This window comes from Harpia harpyja, chromosome 13 (genome assembly GCF_026419915.1).
Source record: "Harpia harpyja isolate bHarHar1 chromosome 13, bHarHar1 primary haplotype, whole genome shotgun sequence".
Classification (NCBI taxonomy): Eukaryota; Metazoa; Chordata; class Aves; order Accipitriformes; family Accipitridae; genus Harpia; species Harpia harpyja.
The window spans coordinates 12,392,477-12,406,040 of NC_068952.1; the positions used below are offsets into that span (position 1 = coordinate 12,392,477).

Consider the following 13,564-nt stretch of genomic DNA (forward strand, 5'->3'; position numbering starts at 1 on the left):
ATGAGTTCAGAGGGTCAGTAAATCACAGTGGTCAGGATACAACCTACAGCACAGGGCTTAGGCCACTCCTTGCCAAAAGCTGTGGAAAAGCAAATCTCTCAGTGTTGTTGCTTACACTACTTCACCAAACATTGCTACAGGCCTCTCCCAGGAGGAAAACTATAGACAGCTAGGCCATTCTGGATGGCCATTCTGATATTCCTGTGTTCTGCTACACCTCCCTGATAAAGGACATTGCACTGTAGTTTTGCCCAAAAAGCATTCTGAGAAGCACTAGACTGCACAAGTCAAAGCCTTTTTGGTTGTGCCCTGCAATAGAGGAAGGGCTATTAAGCCTCCCTCAGTTCCACCCACCTGTGCCAGGCAGAGACATCATAATCTCAGCCCCTGCCTTTCCCTGGTACTGCCGACTATGCTGCAGGCTGTCAGCACAAGGGACCTCTTGTTCCCTTTGTATGATCAGACAAGCCATGTTTCAAGATGGCTTACATCAGAAAGATACTGTGCTGGCTGTGAGAGTTGGGTCTCAGGGCCCAGGTCTCCCAATGACTACCATATATTTTCTGTGCAGTTGCTGCACAAAGATATTTTCAAACTGAGGGAAAATCTTTGCAGGATGAGATCTTAAACATGACAAAGGTGAGGAAAAGGGCTGCAAGAAGCACTGAGTTATGTGATGATTTATGGTTATCTGTGTATACGGTACACTTCATAAAATTATAAATTCTTAGAGTCTTGGCTAGATAGCCAGATTACAGCATCTCACTTCTGTATTTTAGTCACAATTACATTTTTCCTCTACCAAATAAATCTAATCTGACCCAGTAGTAGATACTGCAGAAGTGTGGAAAACAGCACGTGTATTTTCTACATCAGAGTATCTACTCTCAGAATGTAATTAGTTACACCTGTTCAGTGATCACAATGCCATATTCTCAGAGGCCTCTATTAGGTCACAGTCCATGTGCAGTACCTTTTCCAACCTTATTCCCTGCAGTGTCAGGCTGCCTAAAGCAACAGATTGCACCTAATTTAGTCTGAAGACTATTTAAATAACCAGATGTGGTATGAAGCAGTGACAGTGAAATACTCCTCAGGTGGGTTTTTCTTTTCCACTATATTCTGGCACTGGAGGTCTGAAATTATTTCAGAGATGGAGAAGAGCAGGGTGCAGTTTCTGAAGAACTCAGCAGCCCCAGGTAGGGATGGTGCAAGAACACCTGGTCCTTCCAGGTCCCTACTGGCTCTCAGCAACTTGCTCCTATTGCATTCAACTACTTAGAAGTTAAAGGCTTCCAGTTAAAGCACCATCAGGAGAGACTATTGTCTGTCCAGAGCACAGGTAGGAGGAAGAAATGAACAAAGACTGGATTAAATTCATAGGACAGCAGTAACAAATGTTCCCCATAATCAACACATAATTAGGTCTCTGCAGACCAATTATAGGGTTTCAGAATAAGGAAGTGCAAAGCCAATGTCCAAAGGTAAAAAAAAAAAAAAAAAAAAAATTAGATTTCCATGACCATCCAGCTGGACAGCAATGCCACCTGCCGGCAGATTTCCCAGCAATGATTAACTTAACCAGGAAACAGGCAGCAGCTTTGTAACCAGGCCTCTCCTGACAAATAGATTCCTCACACTACCTTTCTCTCGCACCACTATCACCCAGAGAACAGCTCATGAATGGAGAGCAAAATGAACACAATTGATGTTAGCTGTAGTGTTTAGCACCTTATTGGAAGACGGCACCAGTGGCCAGCATGCTGGTATCAGAAGAGTTGTCATCTTCAACATTGTGCCTCTGTCATTGATGTACACTTGTCAGACTGGATATTAATGACGTTCTTCACACTGCTTGAAAAGGCTCAAAACATGGTTCCTTAGACCAATTTAAGACACAATTTAAGACCAAAACTGAACAGGCAGGAAGAAAATACCTGTTGTCAACAGCCAGATAAACCATGATTTGTGCACTGGTCAGTAATTCTGATGATTTGTTTTGTCCAGAGATGGAACTAGAAGGCTGGGTGTTTGCCAATAATTTTAAGCAGCAGCTCTTCAAAAGCTTATCACCCTACAGCTTCAAATACAACCAAGTAGCAGACTGGAGGATTTTCAGGTGTGCCCAGGACCTCACATCCTTCAGGAGGATCCACTACCACTTAAAATCCAGCCATTTCATGGAGGGCCCAAATGAAAGTGGAGCTCCCAACCTTGAGAGCTGAGCAATAACTTTGGAAACTTGTTTCTAAATATGCACAGCAAAGACAACGAGGAGTACATTTAACTCGTACAACAAAGCATATCAGAGCTCCATCCAGTGGTCAAGGCCCCCACCTGCACCTCACCAGGGCGGGTTCAGCAGGTGACCCCAGGGCAAGTTACTTCAGCCTCTCTGACCTCTGCTTTTCCCCTGCATATAGAGCTCACTCAGTTTTCCCCGCTGCAGAGGATGACTGGGAAGCTCATATACTCCTGCAGCATGAAACATCCAAGTACACCAAAACAGCACAACCTGCCTAAGTTTAACCATACTAAATATCGAACAGGTATCAAAATTGCAGGCCCTGCTCAGCACTGCAGGATGATACATCTTACTTCAATGGAGGCAAGTATTTCCAATACAAAGTGGTATTCATATGTATTTTCTCTATCTCTTGTACATTTTTGCATGGGCAAAGGACTCAAGTTCAGGCAAATCATAAAGGAAATGAGTAACAAAGAATTGCATTGCCCATGAGAACTAGCTGAATCAATTACTTGCATCAAGCGTTCTTTCATGTTTGGGTTTTTGCCTGTTTTCTCTGCACAAGAAAAGAAACTTACATAACTGTGCTCCATCCCCTTCTGATAACTTTTGGGGATACAACTTAACAGTTGTATCAGTTGTGGAGAGATCTTTAGAAATACCTGGTTCCCTTCCGGCTTCGTGACAATTACTAGATCCAGGAGGTCCAAATGAGCACCCTCCACCATGGGATCGATAAAAACCACACAGCCATTTTACATTTATGCCTGCTTAACTACAGCACTCAAGTGGGAGGTAGGACTAGTGTGGTAGCAAGGGCTTAAAGAGCAACAGACACAAATCCCAAGGGACCAAGTCTTAACAATTCCGCTGCTTGTGGCACAATTTTTGTAAATGGGATAGAATACTTAGAAAGAACAGTGCCAAGGAAGATGGGCATGGTGGCAGCAGCTCAGAGAATGTATCTTTCCTCTCCTTCCCACGCCAGTGACTTCTGTTTCTGGAGTTTCTGTTGTTAAAAAAATTCAGTTGAATTCTGCATGATTGCCAGTATGGAAAATGGTGCAGGGACACAGGAAGTGCGTGTGATACGGGAGACTGTCACACACACACAAAAATGTAGGTTTCACATCTGAAAGACTTCTATTATTCAGCATTTTAGCAAGAATCTCAACTTGTCCAGCCAGGTAGGCTTCTGCAGCCCCTTCCTTATCACCTGACCTCTGCCCCATTCCATGACTTCTGACAGGAACAGTCTCCATCTATCCCCACCTCATACCTCTTCTATTGTTCTATTGTTCCAGCCTTCATCTTTCCCCACGATATGCACTTTTTTGAGACCTGGTAGCAAGGCTCTCTATCAGCCATTTGCATATCAGGTCAACATCCCACACCACTTCACAGTTCCCTCATGCAAATTGCTCCATCTGTATTTCATCACATTCCTCTACATCTCTTACCTTACTGTCACAACCTTCACATCTGGTTCAGTCTTTGGTTCAGCTGCCACAACAGTAATCTGAAGCAGTATTAAGAAGCTATGCTTTAGTGAAAAGGTCAACAAAATTAACTGCTTTCCTCAGGCAGCAAGGCATGGACAATTATTCTGGCTGTATGGGTCTGTGCTCACTAGGGAGACTGGAATCTGTTGGCCAGCTCCAAACAGCAGCCTCAAAGATACTCAGTCCCAAAAAGATGCACATGATCTCAGTGCCTGTGGGGAAAGATGGGGGAGGGAAGGATGCAACATGAATGCAAACCTCTTTAGAAACCCAAGAATCTACATGGAGATGGGCAAGAAAGAAAAGGAGGCTTATAAAAGCAGCAACTGCTGGAAAGTTTCAGACAGCACTTATAACTGACTGGGCAAGAGAGAATAAAACTGAATCACTGCCACAGAACTTAAGCAGCTTGGCTTTCTAAAAGAAATGATAGCTTAGAAGTAAATGCTGGCATAAAAATACTTTAAAGCAACACCAAAGCATATCCAGCGTGTCAAAACTGAACAGGAAAAGTTGCTCTGTCCTGAAACAACAACAACAACAAAGTTTGGTTTTTTTTTTTCTTAAGTGGTCTGACTCATTTTTGTACAGAGTTGGCAACTACCAAAACCCTGAAAGAGGAACAGACCACATCATATTACTAAAGGTCCTTTGCCTTTTCCATACTAGCATGGAACAGTGAAGGAGTTTTTACGATCTTGACCGATCTTGAATAAGGCAGCAAAAAGCAGATTATTTCAATTAAGTCCGAACCTTCCAACCAACACAGTTCTTTACAAGTGTGATCTCCGAGTTTCCCATTCCTACTTGTTTTCTATCTTCCAAATTTCTACCTTTTTTTTTTCCCCACTAAATTTTCAGGAAATGATGCTATCTTTACGTAAAATATAACCCAGGAATGGCAAGGACATTAGTGTCTTCTAAGAGCATGTTTGGGATTAACCTTGTCAAGAGAAGTCCAGAGATAAAAGCTGCTTATCTGGGCAAGATGCTTTGGCATCGCTAGCTAGAAGATAACCAAAGTAGCATAAATCAAAGCATGATCCCCATGAAAAAAAAAGGAGGAGGGTTTTTTTGTTTGTTTGTTTTTTCTCCTACTGACATTTCAGAACAGTGCTTCCAAAAAAAGCATCCATCACCAAGTTAGAAGCCAAGTCAAATCCAGTTCTTACCTATGTGTTTTCATGTTTTATGTTCATAAGGATGTAAGGACTTGCTCTTCTAGATCAGGGCTTTAGTCTCTAAAGAGTTGCATCTCTGCAACAATTGCAAAATGTTTCACAAGAAAAAAAACCCAGGGAAAAGACAGGATTCTAGCATCTTCACAAGGTTTCATACATCAAAACAGTTTTTAAATTATCCCTTGAGCAACGGTACAAATCTTCAGATTTACTTAAAATACCGTGGCAGACACAGATGTAAAGAGTTTTCCATTTGTTTGCTCTTTAATGAACTCCCCACACTCTGACCACCATACACCTGATACTCTTTTCAAAGTCAACTACCCTTGACTCCTTTATCCAGATATTCCTAAACTGTGGTTCCCAAGGAGCGCTTGCTACACAAGGGATTCAAGTGGAATTCCCACATCAGAGTTAGGTACACAGGGGCCTGCTGGATAATCGAAAGTCAACGCTCTGGAAGTGAGCAAGCACTGAGTAAACTACCACAGCTAACACACACACACAAGTTATGCTGGGGTCCAGCTGCATATCCAGACCTGTCTCATCTCACAGCAGACTGCCAACACACCTGGAGGGTCACTGTCACTGCCTGCCTCAGCATCATTCCTACAGCTCTTTCTCCTTCCATTAGACTAAGATATGCGTATGTGTCTCGCCACACTTCAGACAGGGGAAGATTTGATACACAGCTCACAGGATCAGAAAGGCAGGTCAGAACTCCAGAATTTTAGGTCTAGGAACTGCAACTCCAGATGTGGGGGGTAAACTATCTATTGTGAGCTGCCTTTGAACAGCTGATCCAAATAAACAAACACACCAGAGACCTTTCCTGCTTCTATTTTAGGATAAAAATCATTCAGCTACCACTATTGCTCTAGAGTATTTTACCCTGGTGAGAGAGCAACAAACCATCCAGAGAAAGATCATATCTCATACTCTGAAAGAAAATAATATATTAGCGAATGTCAAAAAATCATTTATGTAAAAGCATGTTCTATTTACAAAGGTCAACTTGCTCTTTAGGACAAGTAAAACCACTACTGGAAAAAATATACATATAGAAACGCCTCATCTTTCAAACAGACATTTACAAATACTCTGCTTTGCTTTAACTACTAGAAACATTAAGACATTTGAAATCAAGAGTGCGTTCTGCATGCAGTTAGGATATAAATTTCATTATTGGACTTCAGTGTGTAATTTCTTATCATTGTCAACAACACACACTCTTATAGGCTCTTGTAAAACACCACAGCCTGGCTATTACCTTAGGATCTCAAAAGGAGGACATGGATCTTCATTAACAAGTTATCAGTTACTCTTCATTTTGCCATTAAAAAAGGACATCCCGACTGTCTTCTCAGCAGGAGAGTCTGGTCTTGTCAAACTTGGTGTCCTTTTCCCTGAGTTTCCCTTTAGTGTTTTGCTAGGCATGATGATAGTTGGCTTGGTATATTTACAAGTCCTTGGTCAGCACTCTTCCCATTATAAGGCAGAGTTCAGAAATTCAAGGAGTTCTGCACGATTCCGGTCTCTCTGTAGAGCAGAAAAGCAGAAGCAGTGGTTTAACAGACCTGTACTCAGTGGACCAAGGCTGCATAACCCTGCTTTCTGTGGGGCTTTCACATCTCAGGCTGCATGACCCTGCTTTCTGTGGGGCTTTCAACATCTCAGGCTGCATAACCCTGCTTTCTGTGGGGCTTTCACATCTCAGGCTGCATGACCCTGCTTTCTGTGGGGCTTTCACATCTCAGCATGCTGCACAACAAACGCTACCACAAACAGCTGGATATGACTAGCAACCAGTTAGGTGTGAGTGCCTGGAGGAAGTGTAAGGCAATGGGTAATCAGGAGAGATGCTATAGGAGACAAGCTGTCGCTGTCGCTATTTCATGATACATTTTCTAAGTGGCTCCCCGTGGAGGCTTCATTGGGTTGTCATCACGTAGCTTGTAGCCTGGTCAGGAGGGAACTCTCAAGCAGAACAGATGCAATTCTCTGGTGTCTGAGGCAACTTCCACTGTACAAACAGCAAGTCTTGTGCTTTGGGAAGTATCTTTTTTTTTCTATGCATAAGCAGCAGCTGGCAGCATAACAGAAAGGGAACCATGAATTTAGGTTCTCTCTTTACATAAGAGATGGCCCAAAGTCAGAACGCTTGTTTCCAGTGTTTTTAAAAATCACAATTTATAAAACAATCATTGAATCTTAAACTATTGTGAAGAATGGATGTTGTTCAATTCAGCATGTTCATGACAGTGGACACCAATCAAAAATGGACCAACATCAAATATTGTAACAAGCAGGTTAATGGGATAAGACTAGCAAGCATTCAGCATCATTTAACACAAACTTCAGTTCCAGAAAGAAGATAATGTATTTTTGACCAAATTTAACTTGGAATGCTCAGGTCTGCTTTGGTAGCTATAGAATGAACTGTTACAGCTGAATCAGAATCTGCCAAACTGGATACCTCAGCAAAGTAACACTTTTAACACATACTGACTACTACCAGAAGCCCTCTGCAGATCGCTCTAAGGTGTGGAAACTGCTGAAAAGAGTGAACATATTATTTAAGTGCTGAGCCCAAACACCCATAGCAATAGCACAAAATGCTATTCATAGTATCTATTTCTCTGGGTATCTCAGCAAAAACATTTGACTGCTTTGAAAGAATGCATGAGCATGTGGTCCTAATACTATTACCATCTCTTTTTAATTCCTCTCTAAATAATGCCTAGTCTCACATGCATTAGAAAAACACGGTAAAGCAGCAATTACCACAATTGATCACAAGAGACTGGAAGAAGATGAGGACAATTAAAAACGGTGCAAATTAAATCAACAGAGAAAGCCACGGATCAGCTGAACATTATGGACTGAAATTCTAAGAACCTGCACAAGCATCCTTTGGTTTATCTACTCATGCCTGAGCATTCCAAGCCCACTCATAACACAAAACCTGCCAAAAGAACGAATTAAAATTTCTCAGATGGCATCACAGCCACATTAAAAGCTACAATCAATTTACAACCCCTAACTGTAAGATCTACTCTTCTACAAAAAGACTACTGTTAGAAAAATATTAAAAGATACAGTATTTTCCCTTAGGGATATATAGACTATTTTAACTCTTACCTCTTTATCCTTCTTAGTCTTCTTTATTTTCATCTTAATTTTCTTTCCAGTTATCATGCTGTAGTTTTCATTCTTCTTTTTGTTTTTAAAGAACTAAAATGAGATCACACATTAGAAAGACATAAGCTTTGCTTTATTTTGTAATGTTACAAATCTTAAATAAAATTACAGACAATAATCTTTTATACTTCCTAACTGGCCAGAACAATAGAGATAGGTTTCTATTTGCTGAGGACAAAACTAGTGCCACTAGTGGTGGCATAAACATTTTTATGACAGGACAGATTAAGTGTTTAGATGAGAAATATAACGGGACTTCAGACTCACACAAGCATACCTTGGAAAGCTGGACAGGTCCCGTTTTCTCTCTCTTTTTCTTCTTTTCTTTCTTTTTCTTCATTTTGTTCTCTTTTTTCCTTTTCTACAAGTATAAGACATGTACTCTAATGCTTACAGACTCACAAGGGCAAAAAAAGGAAACCCACAAGTAGCTCTTAACACCCCGTCTAGTCAAGACAGCCACTACTGCTTGCCGTTACCACTGCTGAACAGGTACTATCTGAAGTACGCAGAAAGTAATGCAGCAGGGTTAGCAACCCTTGAGATCAGGAGAAACAGAAATGGCCTGATCCCTGATTATCTCTCTTTTAATGTAACCCCAATATATAAGAATCACTGAACAGAAGGTCCTAATAAAACGAAAAAGAAAAATCACAACTGCAAGAATCTACCACTCTCTGACTACAAATAGTTTCTTCTAACAGAAATTCTATAAAGTTATCAAGACTCCCCACTTCCCTTTTCTTCAGAGACTACTCTAAATTCTAGCTGGACCAGCAATGACTGGCAAAAGAAACCTTTAAATTATTTCTCCTTTAGTATACACTCCAGTACATGCCAACCTGTCAGCTCACCTGCTGTAACCCTAAAAGCATGATTCAGATTTACATAGCCACAGACAAAAGCATGACATCTTACATGACACTGAAGGTTATCGAAATATGAACAACTATTTTCTGTTTGTTAACTACTTATTTCTCTTAGTAAATGTTTACCTTTTTGTTCTGTTTTTCTTTTTTCTTTTTCTTTGATTTAGACTTAGGAGAATCTAAAAAAACCCAAAACAAACCCCTGTAAGTTTAGTATTCTGAAAGAGGCACTTGGTTTTACAGACGAGGCATACAGAAATGTAAACCATAAGAAGAAAATGCTTTAATTCAGCTATATATATTAAGGCTGGTTGAAACTAACCCTGAGAAAAGCAACACATTAACTTACTGCCACTTACTGGTCTAATGTGGAAACTGAAAATACCTGATTTACTCAGTGATTACTTATACCAATATATTACATCAACAGAGGCAATATTTCTCTCTTCTTTGCAATCTGTTGAGCACAGCTGCAGAAATACCTGTTTTATAGCCAGGGATCCTGATTCACAAAGAAAGCAACAAAAAGTACTGTTGGGGCTGACAAACCACTGAAAATATCACTCTTCAAGGCAAATGAAAAACTTTTTGTACCTACTCAGCTCACCTTCCAACTTCAAGGTTTTTTAGTAAATTTTGTAAAGCAGAAACTCACAAGTTCTATAAGCCAATCATAGATTTTGAAGATTACACTGTGACTGGTATGTGAGGAAGTTGATTTTGAAGCACCAGCTTTGACTATGGGACTGTAAACCTAGAGAGACTGTGAAACAGCTTACTAGTCTTCCAACAGACTGCCTTCAAGCTATCACCTCTTCAGCTTCTTTACAATAAATTCCAAGCAAAAGATAATATAACAGGAATATACCAGAGCACAGCCAGACTCAAAAGTGAGACAAGTCTAAGTTAAGGCTACCCAAGCAATCTTCTTGTGGCCTCCTAATGACAAATGCAGCACAAGCACGTCAGAAGCAAGCATAAAAACGGTAATTCTATCACAACATTCAGTCTCCTGGTAACAATGGACTGGATTAAGCACCCACAGGGGATGGTATACCTGGCCAGAGGGCTTTTACAAATGTTTGGCAACATCAGGAAAGGGGTACATTCAAGAACACTGGGTTTCCTTCCAGACTCTGAAAATCAGTATGCTATGATGAACAGACACTTGCCCAGTTTTATTCCTTTGCCCACATCTCCTTCAGACTCAGTTTTTACCTCCCACCACCCTAGCCACGGTTCTCGTGACCACAAACCCTAGAAGAACTTCTCTAGACTTCTGCACTGAACTGTTGACTTCCTAGGCTAAGCCAGGCCACCTTTTCCTCTTGTTCACTCTTTCTGAGTTGCCATCCCTCACCATCTGGCCCCCTCACTATCTCAATCCATTTCCATACTTGGCCACCCTACCTCCCTAGTTCTAGCACTGCTTTGCCTGCTTGTCTCCTGTCTGAGAGGAACCCCCTTCCCAGCTCCACGTAACAAGCTGCATTCCCAGATTCTATATGCCGATGTCTCTCTTTCCACAGCGAAGTGTGTCCTTTCTGCATTCAAGTTAGCTTCATTTTCCATATAACCTATGTTACCAGCAAGGTTGGAGAAGGTAGGTGGGGCATACAGTTCAAGAGAGCAGAAGACAGTTTCCCCCACTCTCCTCTTGGTTTTCCCAGCCACTGCCCAGTGTCTAACAGCCAGAGTTACAGCTGCACTCACTAAATAAGAAAAGAGAAACACAGATAAAAAAAATGCCAGAAGAACTCTCCATTTTGCTATCCCAAGGAATGTTAACTCCACTTCTGCTATACCCAACACATGAGACTGGGGCAACCTTCGTCATTCAAGGTCTTCAACTGCAGGTTAGGCAAGCTATTCCACTCTTCTGCTGTTAGAATGTATTTTTACTAGATTGAATTCTAAGCCCTCCTGTTGCAGTTTTAGGTCATTATTCCTTGCTCTGAAAGTCACAGAACTATTTTCCAGTCCTTCTCCATAGTGGCAACTACCTACACCTATATATCTGTCTTAGCTAAATTACCTCGTGTCTTTTCTTCTCTAGGTGGAATAAGTAGAGTTGTTTAAACATGGCCTTGTAGGACATTTTTGCTAGATCATCTGCTCTCCCCTGTGAACGGAAAAACTTAGGGAATATTTAGCTGTAAAGTTTTAGCAAATCTATGAGACTGACGACTTAAGCCTAATTCAGAATGACTTTTTTCCTCAGATACATGTTTCTTGACATCCCTCTAAAAGATGAACCAAAGAGCATGCCAAGCATGTTCACACAGTCAGTGTCTGACATGACATTTTAATAGTTTTCAGAAGTTGTAGAGTGTATCACATGGGATAAAATTCATTCAAGAAGAAAGGAAGACACCTTCCACCCATCAAATGTGCAAGTTCATATATTTGAGTATTTTCAGAATATATTTATGGCAGATACATTGAATCAAGCCACTGAAGTATGAGAACAAGTAATATTTCCATACAGATGTAAATGTGCTTCAAGAGAAGCAGAACTAAGTCTCTGTTAAACTGTGGAATGCACAGTCACAAATATGAATCACTTCCCAATCATAGTAAAAAAAGATAAAATACAGTTCAGTGTTTAGCCTGACACATTTTATTAAAAAATGGCAATTTGGTCACATTACCTGCAGTGATACCAAATATTTTGATACAGAATATCAAAACAATGCAGTCTTGATATAATCAGCAATACATTCCCCTCGAGGTCACAAGTTATACCCACAGAAAAAATCTGCACTGACTCCCAGATAGTATCTACCCCAATTCCTCTAAGTAAGCAGCAGTTAGTATGGGAAGTCTTAATCCTGCAATGCTTGCATACGTGTTCCCACTGAACTTGGTCATTGGTATTAATAAACTTCACGTGAATCCTCACAGTTAAATGCTTGAAACATTAAGACCAAAGTAAGACTAAATCAAACACCCCAACTCTGATCTAGATAGATGGGTGAAGTAGAAAAAGGTTTGTTTTCCTTATACATTCTAAACACAGCATTTTAAATATATACAGCATATTGTTACAAAATAACATTTCTTTGAATGGCAGTTTCTATTTTGAAGTTATTTAAATTAACACAGGAACATTGCATATTGTGCGTAAAGAGGTACCTTAACCCAGCAATAGGAAAGTGTTGAGAGAAACCCTCTGAACATGCAGTGCTGGTATGCCACACAGTCCTTTTGTGGTGGTTTAGCTACATTTAAAATAAGCATTAGATGTCTCCAGGAGCACTATCAGAACTGGTAAACATCATGAGTACGCATGGAGGTAGCTTACCTCTGCTACTTGAAGAAGACGACCTTGATGATGAGTGTGATGAGGAAGAAGTGGATGCAGCGCTAGAAGAAGATGTGGATGAAATGGATGATGATCTGCTTCTACTGCGTTTTCGTTTCCTTTTTTCTTTTCCTTAGGATAACACAAGGCAACAGTGACAAGCATGCTAGTAACTACTGTCTACAAAAATGACTCTTCACAGAACTTAAGCACAACGAACACCTATTTTGAGGGGCTGGTGGGGTTTTTTCCCCCTCTTCCAGTGCACCATGGTCTACTACTGCCATTAGCAAGCGACAGTGCTCAACACCAGGGTCAAACGTGGTAACTGATGTAAAGGATAACATGCGTGACACCATAGCACGGAAAGAGATTAGCAGTGCCTACCTCGGACTTTCAGCTCTCCTTGTGAGGTTGCACAGAGCGTCCTATTTTTTTCGTCCTTCCCGTCATCCATATCTAGTGAGAGTCAAAAGTACGTTCAATAACATCATTTCCAAAAGACTTGGGGGGGAGGGGGAGGAAGAGCAGTGCAGAGACCGAGAAAACCAGCGAGCACTTCTAAGGGCACTCCTATCAAACTGCATCAGGGTACGGCGAAGCGCAAGCTTAGGCTCTCGTGCTCTTGCATCAGGAATCTGAGGCCAAAACCCCGCTTCCGTGTCATCTTCGACGACTGCGCCGTTAGCATGGACGCAGGATTTTTGGCCGCGGCCCCACGGCAGGCTCCGGGTGGATCACAGGGCCCCGCCGAGGCCGGCCGCGGAGGAGGCCCCCGGGGCTGCGCAGCCGCCGGGAGAGCCCCGACCTGCCCCGCACCCGCCGCGCCGGCACTCACCCGCCCGCTCACGACCGTACACAGCCCCGCCGGCGGCCGGCGGCCCGGGAGGGGCTCTCCCCCGCCAGCCGGCACACGGGCGCCTAGGGGCCGCGCCGCCATTTCCTGGGCGAAGATCGGCTCTCGGCTCCCAGCTCCCGCCCCCTCCCCGCGGCCGGGTCCCGGCCCGGCTGCTGGCAGGACCCCCTGCCCGACCCACCCGGGGAGGAGACCGGCCGCTGCCGCTCCGGCTGCCTCCCCGCCGACGCGCTTACCAAGGGGCGGCCCGGGCCCCGCCGCGCTCCGGCAGGCGACCCGGAAATGCCGGCGCCGCCGGCCGCCGCTTCCTGTGCGGGGAGGGGGTGGCGGCGGCGGCGGGGCGGTTGGCCGGGCCTCAGGCCCTGCTCGGCCGGCACCTCGCCTCGGGGCTGAGGGCTTCCAG

The 13,564-nt window shown here is 42.8% G+C and overlaps 1 protein-coding gene across 1 annotated transcript; it reads right to left on the bottom strand.

Annotated features, from left to right (window-relative positions):
• Positions 1-5,907: 5,907 nt before the first annotated feature.
• LOC128150571 (corepressor interacting with RBPJ 1-like) lies at positions 5,908-13,525 on the bottom strand. The gene is made up of 7 exons (XM_052806878.1): positions 13,398-13,525; positions 12,693-12,764; positions 12,306-12,437; positions 9,128-9,180; positions 8,410-8,493; positions 8,073-8,165; positions 5,908-6,470 (listed from the first exon to the last, which is right to left on the bottom strand). Exons 2-7 carry the CDS (start codon positions 12,760-12,762, stop codon positions 6,420-6,422), a joined length of 483 nt encoding a protein of 160 aa, XP_052662838.1. The 5' UTR covers positions 12,763-12,764; positions 13,398-13,525; the 3' UTR covers positions 5,908-6,419.
• Positions 13,526-13,564: the final 39 nt, after the last annotated feature.

Excerpts from the sequence above, each read along its gene's own strand:
- LOC128150571 (XM_052806878.1), bottom strand. The coding sequence starts at position 12,762 with ATGGATGACGGGAAGGACGAAAAAAATAGGACGCTCTGTGCAACCTCA. Across the intron at positions 9,181-12,305 it reads GTCTTCTTCAAGTAGCAGAG|ATTCTCCTAAGTCTAAATCA; the intron begins GTAAGCTACCTC and ends GGGTTTTTTTAG. Across the intron at positions 8,494-9,127 it reads AAGAAAAACAGAACAAAAAG|AAAAGGAAAAAAGAGAACAA; the intron begins GTAAACATTTAC and ends TTATACTTGTAG.